Genomic DNA, 14,708 nt, shown 5'->3' with positions numbered 1-14,708 from the left:
ATTTAAACAGCAAACATCTAAAAGTGACCCACAAAATATGCATGTGTTAAGTTTTCACTTATAAGGGAATTTTACAAAATACCTATGAAAGTTATTCCAACTTGAGGGAAATTGTTTATGATCTATATTCAAAAAATTAAATTCATACTCATTAATAGGGACATAAAAGTAACATTTCTTAAGCTTTGTCTACTTAAATTCCCATACACATTTCTCATTAACTGTATAACCACCTCTTGGAAGTGGGGGTTCTTACCACAGTTTTACAGATGAACCAGTTTTAAGAAGTCCCGGTGACTTGCATAAGATCAGGTGAGGAGCCAGGGTAGAACACTCAATCTCGAGTTCTCTGATAAGTCTTACGGTGTAATAAGTATAACTGCATGTATTTCAAACTGTAGCCTTTTGGTCGGGGGGAGGTAACAGTTTTCCTGAGATATAATTCACATATCATACAATTCAAATGTACAATTCAGTGGTTTCTAGTATATTCAGAGTTGTACAACCATCACCACAATCAATTTTAGAACATTTTCTTCACCTCAGAAAGAATACCCGTTATCCCCTGGCAACCCACCCAGCCCTAGGAAACCACTAACCACTAAAATTGCCATCTCTATAGATCTGAACATTTAACAGATGAATGGAATCATAACCATTTTTTCCACAAACTATATTTGCTTTGACCTATAAAATGTATAGTAATAATTTATAATACCATGTTAATTATTCCAACACGAGTACAATACAGTAGAAATTTATACCTACTTATCTAAGATAGGAATAAATTTTCATATAGTTTATTTTCTAGGATATGTCAACCTGATTATTAGATGATGCTTAAAATACTGTTAAAGAAATATATTCTGAAGGCCTGGCGTGGTGGTTCATGCCTGTAATCCCAGCACTTTGGGAGACTGAGGCAGGCAGATCCCCTGAGGTCAGGAGTTCACCAGCCTGGCCAACATGGTGAAACCCCATTTCTACTAAAAATACAAAAATTAGCCGGGCATGGTGGCTGACACCTGTAATCCCAGCTACTCGGGATTCTCCAGCTGAAGCAGGAGAATCGCTTGAACCTGGGAGACAGAGGTTGCAGTGAGCCAAGATTGCACGGCTGCACTCCAGCCTGTGTGACAGCAAGACTCTGTCTCAGAATAAATAAATAGTAAATACAAAAAAAAAAAAAAAAAAAAGGAAATATATTCTGGAATACCTTGTTGTTAAACATTATTCCTCTTTTACCCAAACTGAAGAGTCAAAAGCCCTTCACTATTCTCTCACCCCTACCCCATCTTTTTCAAGAACGTTAAATTTAGACTAAGTTGATCTAGTACTTCAGGGACATTAAAGTTGCCAATGGATGTTTGTTGAGAGGGAGGCTGTACAGAATATAATCCATCCATATTATATAGCAGATCTATTGAGAATTATAATGTCTTTTTGGGTAAGTTGCACAATCCTGTGAAGGTAAATGTTCTACTTGCTATATAATCTTCCATGATAGATACCCTGAGCTTTAGCTTACACAGGTTCCGTAAAGGCAGAAAGCAGGACACGTGGTCACACAGAGCTATCTTGCCTCACCCTCAAACAGGCTTTCTCTCTCTATTTGGGGGAATTTGTTTTATTTTATTCTGGACTTCTACAAACTCTTCTGGGAATATTCAGTTTATCCAACATTTGTGATACAATGTATCTTTTAAAATTTCAGGTTGATAGATCCACAGACTCAAGTATCAAGGGCCAATGTAAGTACCTCATACAGGTTCATTAGTGATTACTTCTTAATTCACCTTTGTATCTACCTTAAACACAGCCTAGGCACTTAATAAAGATCTGCCACTAATAGGACACTTTTTCTCATGACTTTTCCAGAGAGTAACCTTGTCAGTTTTTAATTCTAGTATTGTATGATCTGTTTCCTTTTTTTCCCCCCCAGTTTGAGCTTACCAGTGTCACACAATTTGCTGCTCATCAAGAAAACAAGAGACTGGTTGGTTTTGTCATCCGCATTCCTGAATCCACTGGAGAAGAATCTCTGAGTACATACATTTTTGAAAGCAACTCAGAAGGCGAAAAGGTCTCTTTTTCATGTGAAGCTCTCATAATATAAATATCTCAGTCCAAACAAGTCCATTTTAAAAGAGTTTTCTGGCATTACCTCCTTGGATATTTAGTTGATTATTCTGCATGTCTCCCATCCAGGAGTTCAGATAATACCTCCTAAGAAGGCCTCACTGAAAGAAAACTCGATTTAAATTTCTCTGTGGAAAATACCTACCAACCAGAATAGGGTGAATGAGGAAGAGCTCTGATGGCAAGACATATTATTTAGTCAGGATATAAGGAAATGTTGAAAGCAGTTCCCCTCGAATTTATTCTTTAAAAAAAATTAAGGCAAAAAAAAATTAAGGCAAAAATTAAGAGAATAATTTAGTCTCAGAGAGCAAACCAAGGAAGATATTAGAAAAGTACACACAAGCTGTTGGTTTAGTATGAAAAACTTTGTATCTGTGAGTTAGAATTTATCACAATTAACCAATTCTTCTTTCAGTAAATTATGTTTGCCACTGTGTATACGAACATGTCATAGCTAAATACATTTAAGAGAGAAAAAAATTCCTATTAAAAACTTTAAACAGTGGAATTAACCTGAGTTTCACTTACCTGGAATATTTTTTGTATGGCATAAATTGGCAACAGAGGTCAGGACAGTTGGATGCAAATGCCCCCAGCCCTATGTGGTGCGTCTCCTGCAGCCAGGTGTTGTGTTCCCAAGTGGGAACAGTGAGCACAGTGACCTCACTGTACTTCAAAATCACATTTGTTCTAAAATTTTATCCTTCTCTACCTTTGCCAATCACTACTTTTCTTGTCTTTTGCAGATATGTTATGCTATTAATTTGGGAAAAGAAATTATTGAGGTTCAGAAGGTAAGATGCATTCTAGTGCTGGTTTAGTAGCTACTCAAAACACATCTGTGTACACATACTAAGAGTCTTTTCAAAAAGAAAAGTGATGTTCACTGGAATGTGTGGCCAAGTTTGGGATTTCCTTTTAAATATTCTAACCACCAGACATTTTTGATCAGCGGGTTCCATGTTTACTGTTAACACATGAGGACTTCTTATCACTGCTGGAGCTCCTGCTTATCTGTTTTCTTGCTTGCATACTAGTTGGCTAGATTTCCTTTCTTTCAGATTAAGATGATAGATAAGGACCCAACATGTGCTCTAAGGCCTTGCTTCTCAGAGTATGATCACATGCCCCACAGACATCACCTGGGAGCTTTTAAGAAATGAGGACTCTGAGACCTCCCTGTCTTTCAGCAGCTTCTAATCTTTTGTTCATTCAGCAAATTTTTGAGAGCCTAGTTTGTATAAGAAAAGCCCTGGAATTACAGTAGTGAAGAAGACAGATACAGTCCCTGCCCCCAGGGGGCTTCTAGTTCAGCAATGTACAGAACTTTCTGCAATAATGGAAATGATTTATATCTGCACAATATGCCAATTGAATATGGTTAGTGTAACTGAGGAACTGGATTTTTAAATTTACCTCAAATTTACATAGTAACATGTAGCTAGTGGCTACCATATTAGTGCAGTTCAGTCTGTTGGAGAGGTAAGGAAGACCAAGGACTAAGGCCACATACATAAAATAATGGCAAGCACTGCAAACTAGTATTTAATGGCATTGGTCAAAAGTTGGCAGACTTTTTCTATAAAGGGTCTTTATGTTTTTGGCTATCTCCCTTGCAACAAATTCAACTCTGCTATTATAAGACAAAAGCAGGCCAGACGTGGTGGCTCATGCCTGTAATCCCAGCAGTTTGGGAGGCAGGAGGAGGAGGAGGATCACCTGAGGTCAGGAGTTCAAGACCAGCCTGGCCAACATGGTGAAACCCCATCTCTACTAAAAATACAGAAATTAGCCGGGTATGGTGGTGCACACCTGTAGTCCCAGCTACTCGGGAGACTGAGGCACGAGAATCATTTGAACCCAGGAGGCAAAGGTTGCAGTGAGCCGAGATCACACCACTGCACTCCAGCCTGGGCGACAGAGCGAGACTCTTAAAAAGCAGCAGCAGCATGGACAGTATGTAAATGGCACAGCTGTTTTCCAATAAAAATCAAGTGGTTAGCCAAATGACCATTGTTTGCCAACTTCTGGTATAGATTAAACGTGAGAAAAGAAAGGAGTTTAAAGATATAGAAGACAAAAGTTATGTGAAGGAAGTTCCTCTATGGAATCTTTGGAAAGATGGTGTGAATTGACTACGTAAACAATATTTTGGCTCAGAGGAAAACAGTCTAGATTTTAGAAGTGACATGCCTGAGTGTGAGAAGCAAGGAGACTCAGCTGAAGGCACACATACAAAAGTCAGGAGAAATAAGACTAGATTACACAACATATTGAAAGCCAGGCCAAAGGGGTTTAAATGCATCTTAAGCCTTTTCTTTTTTCCCTCTTAAACTCTCCTAACTTCAGGATCCAGAAGCACTGGCTCAATTAATGCTGTCCATACCACTAACCAATGATGGAAAATATGTACTGTTAAACGATCAACCAGATGACAATGATGGAAATCCAAGTGAACATAGAGGCGCAGAATCTGAAGCATAACTCACTTGCGCCTGTAGGGGAAGAGCAAACAGGAAGGAGAGCTACCTCCTAAGGGTTTTCAACTTCTCTGACATACAGGCACACTGACTGATTTCCGAAGGCTGACAATCGTTTGTGGAATGTAATCTTGATGCCTTGATACTGAGACTTGGGAGGGAAACTAAGAAATGGTTGACAGCGTTCCCACCCATCTACAAATGTTATTTTAGGTGCTTTGTGGTAAGTCTTTTTCTTAGATTGCGCTAAGATTTCTTAGATTGTTCAGCGCTCAGAACAAAAGTTTGAAAAATGCATTGTTCATATGAATGTCATCTCTTTTCAGTTTCCAGTATCCTTTTTAAAAAATGGCAAAAGCCTAGATTTACAATTTGATGAACACTAAATATTTCCTATTAATATAATCTATTTTTGTATTTTACTTAATGAGCTTTAAGTGCCTGTCGTTCTGAAAATTGTGTATTTATAATTCAGCTTATCTCATAATTGGACCTAATAGCATTTCTTTGTGCAGTTAGGTGATGAGCACTGCTTTGAGGCCCAAGCACTAGTAGAGATGCATGATGCAGGTCTAGTTCCAATAACTGTTCCAGACATCAAGCAATAAAAAAATGAATACCACAAAAGATGTTTGATTTTACAGTGGAGCCTTACTGAACCAGCATTCAGAAGTTTAAGGTCCTCCTAGGTATGAGTACTTTTAGTAGTGGATCACTGTGGACAGGGTGCAGCTCTACCAGTTCCTGTTTCTTCTGAGCCAGACCCTCCTCAAGGAAGGGACCAGTTAATTTTAAAACTCACTTGAAGCACAGCTGGTCATGGGGCTTTGTATAAAGTTCCTCTTTCCACCCTGATACTTCCAACTCCTGGAACCCCAGCCCACTCCCCCATTCCTCCTCTCTACGAAACTAGTATAATGATTTTGAATCGGTACAGTGTGTTTAACTGTAACTAAGTTCAACAGACTATTATTATCTTTGTAATGAATTAACCTAGCAATAAAAATTATTCTGTTTCTTTCTTTTGTTTGTTGTTATTTTCTGGAACATCCCTGGAAGAAAACTAAAGTCAGCTCCATAGCTTTAACATTCAATTTCCCAAAAACTAGGGCACAATGAAATCACAGAGGGGATATAGTATCAAAAAATACTTCCAGTCAACATGAGTAGAATATATGATCCCATTGCTAAAATTTTTAAAAGTGTTGCTTTTAAAATGGTGGATTAATAAAGTAACTTTTGTAATCCAAAATTAGGTTAACATCATAGGATGCATTTGAAATGTATACACCATAAAAGACATAGTGAGTCTAAGCCAGTGTGAAATTATGCACCATAAAATTCTTCATTGTTCACTAATGCGTTACAAATTTGTATGACATAACTGCTTTAGATCAATTGGTTCTCTGACACAGTGCAAGAGCCACAGTCCCCTGAACGTTTTTTTTTTTTTTTTCTTGCTTAGACTTTTTTGGGAGAGGAGTATAATCTCACTCAAGTCCTAAACAATTATTAGTTTGAAAACTGGAACACTATACATTTCTGTATACATTTCAAATGGATCCTATGATGTTAACCTAATTTTGGAGTACAAAAGTTGTTTTATTAATCCACCATTTTAAAAGACTGCATGGCTTAAATAAGACACAAAGCATGCACATTAGGGAAAAATAAAAAGACAAATTCAGTCCACTAAAACTAACTTCATCAAAAACCACCACAGAGAATGAAAACACACAACTAAACCAAAGCTACTAGCAAGCACACAAGACCAACAAAAACTTAGCATCCAGAATTTATAAAATACTCCTACAGGTAGAAAGATAAATTGAAAAAAAGTCATGAAGGCATTTCATACATTAAAAAAGACAAAGTGCTCATAAAGAGAAACAGACTCCTTATAGTAATCCGGAAAATGCAAATTAAAACCACAGAAACATTTTACATTCACCAGACTGCAGAAATTCAGCTGCTGGCAGAAATGGAGCAAAGGGGAATCTCCTCTGCTGCTGGGATGAAACAACAGTATGACATTCTGTCCAGTACACTGAAAGGGCACCTGCCCTACTACCTAGCAGTTTTACCTGCAGGTACACAGCCCAGAGAAACTCTAAACACCTGGACCCAGGGACATGTTCAATAATGATTACAGCATCGTTGTTTACAATATCCCAAAAGTGAAAACCACCCAGATGTCATCGACAGAAGATAGCTGTATTCACATAATGAAATGCTCAACTACAGCTATATGCATCAACATGGATGAATTTTTAAAATAATACTGAAAAAGTTACAAAAGCATATAATATCCCATTTATATTTAGTTTAAAAACTGAAATATAACATTATTATCAATAGTTAGGAATATACAATCAGTTGTAAAACAAGGAAAGAGCAAGAGAATGGTTAACACCAAACCCCCACATGGTTTCCGCGGGCAGAAACTGCAGGAGCGAGGTGTTCTTAACTGATATGGTAGCTTCTTTCCAAGTGCTTTATTTTCATTCTTCAAATAGTGTAATACATATTATATACCTTGTATGCATTGAGTATTTTTAAATAATTTTAAAACTCAGAACTAGTGGATGATTTGCCCCTTTTCTCCACTTACTGAAATGTGTATTAATACACATTAAAGTGCTCTGAAAGATTTAACAAGTGCCATGGTAAATGAAAGGCGGGAAGAGAGGAAATGGGACCTTTTTAGAAGCCAGCTATTCTTACCAATTCCCACTTTCCAGGCTGATTTAGCCTCACATACTCATCAGACTACCTTCTTTAGGGAAGAACAGGGCCTTCCTTACCTTGTCTACATCTACCTGAGCCACTTAACAAGGAATAGTTCTTTAGATACCCACTTAAAGTCAAATACAGACTTTAGTTTCAATCGTTCCACCTAAAAGAGTAGTAACAACTAATGCTTATATGCCAAGTTTATTTCTACCTATGAGAGTACAAATAAGTAATATAGTAAGAGCTAATGTTTATAGTATATACAATAGTAGCTAATATTTACTATTTCCTTATAAAGTGCTTTATGCAAATTTAATCCTCAACCTATAAGCTACATACTGTCATTATTATCCCATCTTTTGCACAAGGAAATGAAGCACTGAGATATTAAGGAATCTGTTCCTAAGCAGGAAATCAGGATTCAAGTTGTTCTGGCTCCAGAGTCGATGCTTCTAAACACTCTGTGCTATATATAATATAGATGACCTCAAGAGAGAACCAGATTCAAAGCAATCCAAATTCCTCAATACATTAAGCTCTGACAATTCAGTAGCAGTATCAACCTAAAGCGTAATATCCTTAATACTTTGCTACCTTTTGTACAGATTTTGAAAAGATTAAATACTTTAATACTAATTTGATAAAGACAAGTGCTTCTAGGTATAAAAGTTAACTCCTTTCCCCATTAAATGAGGGCATTATTAAAGAATGCTTGACTACATGTAGCTCTTACCTACAGAATGTATTTATAGTCCGTAGAGATGATCCAAGAATTATGGTATCAGATCTGCATCGACTGAATAAATTTCATCTACATTCCTGAGTACATCTCCACTAATGGGAAATGGAGGTATCAGGTAAACTGAGTGGTAAAGAGAAGCCAAACTACTGAAAAGAAAATAGTTACTTGCCCAACTTTTCTTATACATTATATATATGCTGACCTGTGTTATAAGCTGAACTCTAACTTTGCCATCACCATCTCGAGTTCACTGCCTTTGCTTAATCTCTACAGATTTCCAGTTAGTCTGGATTCCCTTTTTAAACTTCACATCTTTGACAGCCTATTAAAAGTATTCCGAACATCTAAAAGCCTTTGTTTAAAAAAAAAAAAAATGTGGCATTAAAACTTCCCTTAAAAAAGGAATGCCATCTTCTGAAACGTCTGCAATGTGAAGCTGGAAAGAAAATCCTGTTACAATTATTAAAATCAATTAAAGTCTACCTTTTACATTTAGCAGACTCCGCATGAAAGAGTTAACATGAGTATCCAGTATTTTCTCATCTTTCCCACAATCTTACAAATTTACTGCCTCAGAAGAAAAAAGGAACGCAACCAGACTTAACTTTACCAAGAATGATTTCTGCAGGGTAGTATTTAACAGGATTGTATCTCATCTCCAGTGTAATATTTTGAAGGCTCTGTTGTTATTACTGTAGTCCCTGCTTATCTGAGAGGGATAGACCAAGACCCCCAGTGCATACATGAAACTGCAGATAGTATCTAACCCTATATATACTGTGTTTTTTCCTATACACACATACCTATGATAAAGTTTAATTTATAAGTTAGGCACAGTAAGAGATTAACAATAACTAATGATGAAACAGTTGTTCTGTAACAAATACTGTCACCAATGCCACTGATAGAAGATTCATTCTTACCACAGATCTTAGCCACCCCACATATGATTTCTTTCCCGAGAACTTTCATGTTTTCTCTTAAAGTATGCAATTTCAGGCTTCTCTTATAGCATATCTGAATTGCCAGCACCACTACTCTTGCACGTTGGGGCCATTATTAAGTAAAATAAGGCTTACTGGAAGACAAACACTATTGATTTGACAACCTAGCTACCAAGTGATTCATGGGCAGGTAGCACATACAGCATGAAGATGCAGGGCAAAGGGGTGACTTATGTCCCAGGTGGGATGGAGTAGGACAGCACAAGATTTCATCATGCTACCCAGAATAATACACAAGTTGAAACTTATTGTTTCTGGAATTTTCCATTTAATATTTTCAGACCACAGCTGACCACAGGTAACTGAAACTGGAAAGTAAAACACGGATAAGGGGAGACTACTGTATTGTTTTAGTTCAACTCAGGTTTGCAAATAGCACTATAGTTATTACTAACATTAAACACTGCATACTGATAATCCCTCTCCAGGATCAGGATTTAAAGTAACTTCATATTGGTTCTTTTTATTGGAAAAAAGCTCTGGAAAGATCAAAAATGCATAAAGGAAAGGAAAATACCTTTCTTTCACCTGGAATACATTGACAGAAGCCAATTTTATACTTCAAATTTTTTACCTATGTGCATGCATTTTTTTAAAAAAGATTCCACAATTTCATTTCATTCAATTAAGGGGGACCCCAAAAAGGTTAATATTAAGAACTACTGGTTTATGACATTCAATTTTGAACATAAACATCCAGGGGAAGGAAATTTTCAAAATTATGTTTATTAATGTTTTAGTATACACATTATATTCTCTTAGAATTGGGGGAAGAGGGAAACCCCACTCAAGTGAGGTAACAAACTTGCCATCTTTTACAAAATGTAATTAGAACTGACAATGTTATGGTTAGTCCTTAATTCCTGAGAATCTGAATTATCATTAAGTTTTCTGTGAACTTAAAACAAATGCTCACATTTATTTTTAAATTACAGTATGTCTGAAAAAATAAAACCAATGTTAATATGTTATCAAGAAAATCATCAAAATGTACATATGAATGTATTAGGTGTGAATATACTGAAGCCCTGTTGCTCTGCACTTTGACACCATTTAAATTCCTGTTTCCAAGATCTTATTTCAAATATATTAACTTATAATTTATCCAGATTGCAGTGACATTATTTTAACCTAAAGGAAAAATAGTTGTCTGTCATTTTCTTCTCAACTGTAGGTATCCAGGGAGTCAGCATGTGAACTCTATCTAGTATTGATAATTAATTTACACGTGTAGGGATAATGAACAGAGAACATGTGATTCTCTTCTAGTAACAATTTCTATCCCTTAATAGGAGATGATTTCAGAGAAGTTAGAGAAGAAAAACAGAGAAAACAATACTGTTGCTATAAAATGATGACGAATTTGATATAATCAAATGCAAGATCATTAATATAAACTTATAATAATGAAAATATAAATTATTAATTATGCAGCATGCTTTAGGGCCATTTCTACAGTTATTATGGATTACAAATATTAAATGCCTTTAATCTATTCACTGTTCATAATTCTGTAAGCCATGTTTACATAATAAACAAAAAACATTTCCTACATATTCTGTCTCTTCTGACTTTTAACAATTAAAGTATTTATCCTGGGCTGGCAAGTTACCCTGACCCTAACCAGTAAGTACAAACAGGGCATTGTACATCCATTCTAAAAGCTGGAATCAAAGAATAATGTTAGAAGCATTTGCAGGATTTATCCAAAGAAATGTTTTGCAGACAAATGCAATAGAAAAAAAATCAAGCATTTCCCAAAATGATGTTTGTATTAGAAAGTTTTAAACTTTTGTCTTCATTGCAAAGGTATCACACTTTATTATATTTTTTAAAGGCCATGATTAACCATTTAACTAATAACTTACATACCTTTACAAAAATAAAACGAACAGCTTGCTGGGTACGAAATTTACTCAAATCTTTCTGTACTTTTAAAATCAGTAAGTGATGTATCTTACTAGCTGTTTATTCTCACAGTGGTATTTTTTTAAAAAGCCTGAACAGTGTAATTATTAATCTGATGTCTTAAATTATACTTGATATAAAAAAAAAGTCTACCCAAACCATCACCAAAATTTCAATTCAATCTAATGTAGAAGAAACCTGAGTTTGGATGTAGAAATAATTCACTCAATTTTTTTTCTGACATCATACATCATGCCTTCAACCAAAATAGAAGTGAAGCTTCAAACAGGACTCTATGGCTTTATCTGAATTTTCTGAGTACTAAGTAAATCTTAAATTTAAAGCAGCTGTTGGAGGTTAAATGTTCTCAAAGCAATGTAAACTAGTTATAAAATGTCTCATCAAAGACATCAGCAGCTCTTGTGAGTCACATGAAATTAACAATGAAAGAATGATCATCAGTTATACTGTACACTGAGAGTACATACAACACTTGTGCCTCACCGCTAGTATCAAAGCCATCTTCATATATTCCTTTTATGAGAATATTGATATGTATTCTTCATGAATTTCAGGCTCATTCCTTTTGTTAAGCATGTATTTACTGGCTGTATATAGTATATGCATTGAATTTCCCATGACTTGAAATAACTATAGATCAAAGATCTATGCAAATACAAATTACAAACATGGAGATTACAAGAAATCCGAGGTGATAGTTTATGAATCTGGATTTGCCCTTTTATAACTTCACATCAAATAGAAACATCTTCTACCCTCAAGTCCAGGCAAAAATCCAATTTTAAAATCTCATTCTCAACCTTTGAAAGTAGAGCCTTTGGAAACAGAAAGGACTTCACTTTAAAGCACTGCCTTTAAGAGTTGTAACATCTATTTTCCAGAGATGTGACCCAGGAAACAATTCATCAATAGTTTATCCATTCCACTGGCAAAAGTTTTTAACAATTCTGATGATTTCGTCATATGTGCAGTGAATACCATCAGTATCATTTCACAACAGGATCAGCAGACACAGTGCTGTCGGACAGGTCTCCGTTGCTTGTTTTAGTTTCTTCTGAAAGCATGAGTGAAGATAATAATGGATATTTATGTTCATTTTTAAACAATAAGTAAAAAAAATTTGGGAAGAGCTATATTGCCAAACTTCAAATTACAGTTGCATCCATCAAATGTTTCTCTAACATCACAAATTATACCTTGTTTATATTTAAAAATTTTTTTAAATCTAGGCTAAACACTGCAATTGTTTCCACTGGGTTTTAATGAAGGTGGAGTTGAGGGAGTTCAGAACTGCATTGGGGTGGGGTTTCAAACCACATGGGCTCTTTTGTCCTGAGGAATCTTAACATTGCTGGTCTAAGAAAGGCCTGATGCCCTCATGCCAGTTCCTCTATCTGGGCCAAGAAAGGACCATTATAGTATGTTGTCATTCCTGGTAGAATATGGCTGCAAACTCACATATCAAAACTATCCAGAATGAATAACTTTCCATTTGTATTTATAACTTATTATAATAAATTATATGTAATATATATTATTTCTTAAAATAATTTTAAATGAAGCAGCTTTTCACTGTTTTTGACAGAATGAATTCCTGGCATTTTGTGCAAAATGTCATGTGTTCATATTTCATTAACAGACAAAGACTGTTTGACTAATGTATTCAGAAACTCTGACTATATCTCTGAGCAATCTTTAGCTGAAATAGTCTTAGAACAGTGATGTGAGTGATATATAACAACTGCAACCCGGGAGAGTTCCTTAAGAGGAACAGGCCAAAGCAAGAAATCCCACTGCCATGAGACTGAAGGGCTGTTTGTTTTGTTTTAATGCTTTAGCCTGAAAGCAAATGTCCAATCGACCCGCAGTTTTCCCAGTCACATGGGCTGGGGAAAAGGTCTGGCATGAAACACATGAGCAGAACTGAGGCAATAACTGAGTTTCTTCATAATTTTTTTTTTTTTTTTTTTTTTGAGACGGAGTCTCGCTCTGTCACCCAGGCGCTGGAGTGCAGTGGCCGGATCGCAGCTCACTGCAAGCTCCGCCTCCCGGGTTCACGCCATTCTCCTGCCTCAGCCTCCAGAGTAGCTGGGACTACAGGCGCCCGCCACCTTGCCCAGTTAGTTTTTTTTGTTTTTTTGTTTTTTTGTTTTTTTTTTTTAGTAGAGACAGGGTTTCACCGTGTTAGCCAGGATGGTCTCGATCTCCTGACCTTGTGATCCACCCATCTCGGCCTCCCAAAGTGCTGGGATTACAGGCATGAGCCACCGCACCCGGCCTCTTCATAATTTATATTGATTCAAATTCTTTCAAATGGCTTTGCTAATTTATCCTTGAAAATGAACACAAATGTATGTATAAATTTTCATTTAATACTGAATATCTTCCGGATTAACAAGCTGAAACAATTTTTTCAAGCATGTTTATTTAGTCTAGATTCAAAAAATGCCTGGATTACCTAATAAGTAATATTAGTAAATAATATTTAATTTATGCAACAATGTCAAGAAATAAGGTAGTTCATCTAAGTGGTCTATCCTAATGAGTCACCTCTATATATATAAAGAAAAAAGGTATATTTAAAAAATTAACATAAGATTAACAAAAACATCTTGTTTTATGAAGAGCTTTTTATCTTGATTTATGAAAACGTCATGAAACAAGACAAAAAGGAGACTAGTAAACATGAAAATTATAAGGGTCAACTAGTTGCTGTATCTACTATTGATCTTCCAAGCAAAGAGAAATGTACGCTATACGATTTCCATGACAGAAAAAGGGAAACATCTGTTCCTCAGAGAAGATGATTATTCCTAAATTTCAAATCTGAGAGAAATATAACATGGGGACGTTATATATGAAACACTGAGCAATGCTCTTATGCCTTAAAAAGTATAGATTCCTTTCCACCATCCTACACAGAATACAATGGACAGAATCCTTTCCTTAATGACTGAAGTTCACTGAAATCACTATCAGTTATTATGGCTATATTGCCTGAGTCTCCAGGGCCTGACTATGAAAGAAGGCAGAATGCTATTTACTACAACTAAATAGCCCCTATGATTTTATACTACTTTAATCATCTGTCCCATCTCATTCAGTCAACATCAGTCATCAGCAGCTCTGCCTTCAGCAACATTTAGCTGTCCTCCTCTAATTTGTTCCTTCAAATCTAATACAGTTTGAGCCATGAAAGAAAAACCAAACTTGTGAAAAGTATATTTAAATTAAAAGCAGATGATCCTGAACAAGGGCTTAAAGGGTTACCAAGTGTGAAATGCATAAACTATATAAATTCCTTTTCAATTTCACACAAGATCTATATAGGCTTTACATTTTTTAAAAGACTTCTTGCTAGGTCTGTGTTATTTTCCAAAAGGACAAAGAAGCTAGATGTCTGACCAAATAAAATGGTACATTACTATCTATTACTCAAGACATTTATTGGTCTTTCCAAATTTAAACCACTCACTGACCTTCCTTCTCTTTCTTTTCTTGGTTTTCTTCAGCCGCAGTCTTGTCTGCTCTGAAGAAAATTCTTGCACTGCTCAGTGAGAAATACAGCAATTCAAATTCCTAAGGTAAATTTAAAAAATTTGAAATAAAAACCAAAAATACTTATGGCAAAATACCAAAAATAATGCATTTTTATGCCTCTTATTATTTTTAAAAGCT

The 14,708-nt window shown here is 35.7% G+C and overlaps 2 protein-coding genes across 7 annotated transcripts in view; one reads left to right on the top strand and one right to left on the bottom strand.

Annotated features, from left to right (window-relative positions):
* The window catches only part of APPL2 (adaptor protein, phosphotyrosine interacting with PH domain and leucine zipper 2), a 61,342-nt gene extending 55,699 nt beyond the window's left edge, over positions 1-5,643 (top strand). For 4 of the 5 annotated variants that reach the window (XM_023192604.1, XM_023192840.1, XM_023192529.1 and 1 more), the window contains 4 exons: positions 1,715-1,751; positions 1,943-2,083; positions 2,889-2,936; positions 4,492-5,643. In XM_023192604.1, coding sequence (XP_023048372.1) covers positions 1,715-1,751; positions 1,943-2,083; positions 2,889-2,936; positions 4,492-4,626 — 361 coding nt within the window. In that variant the 3' untranslated portion in view covers positions 4,627-5,643. The remainder of the gene's footprint in view (positions 1-1,714; positions 1,752-1,942; positions 2,084-2,888; positions 2,937-4,491) is intronic. The other variant, XM_023192676.1, reaches the window with a different exon arrangement.
* A 4,164-nt stretch (positions 5,644-9,807) lies between these two features.
* The window catches only part of WASHC4 (WASH complex subunit 4), a 62,716-nt gene continuing 57,815 nt past the window's right edge, over positions 9,808-14,708 (bottom strand). For both annotated transcript variants that reach the window (XM_023192340.1, XM_023192416.1), the window contains 2 exons: positions 14,510-14,609; positions 9,808-12,084 (listed from right to left, as the gene is read on the bottom strand). In XM_023192340.1, the coding sequence (XP_023048108.1) occupies positions 12,017-12,084; positions 14,510-14,609 (168 nt within the window). In that variant the 3' untranslated portion in view covers positions 9,808-12,016. The remainder of the gene's footprint in view (positions 12,085-14,509; positions 14,610-14,708) is intronic.

The sequence above is a fragment of the Piliocolobus tephrosceles genome, chromosome 10 (genome assembly GCF_002776525.5).
Source record: "Piliocolobus tephrosceles isolate RC106 chromosome 10, ASM277652v3, whole genome shotgun sequence".
Taxonomy (NCBI): domain Eukaryota; kingdom Metazoa; phylum Chordata; class Mammalia; order Primates; family Cercopithecidae; genus Piliocolobus; species Piliocolobus tephrosceles.
This window is presented reverse-complemented; position numbering and strand designations above follow the sequence as displayed.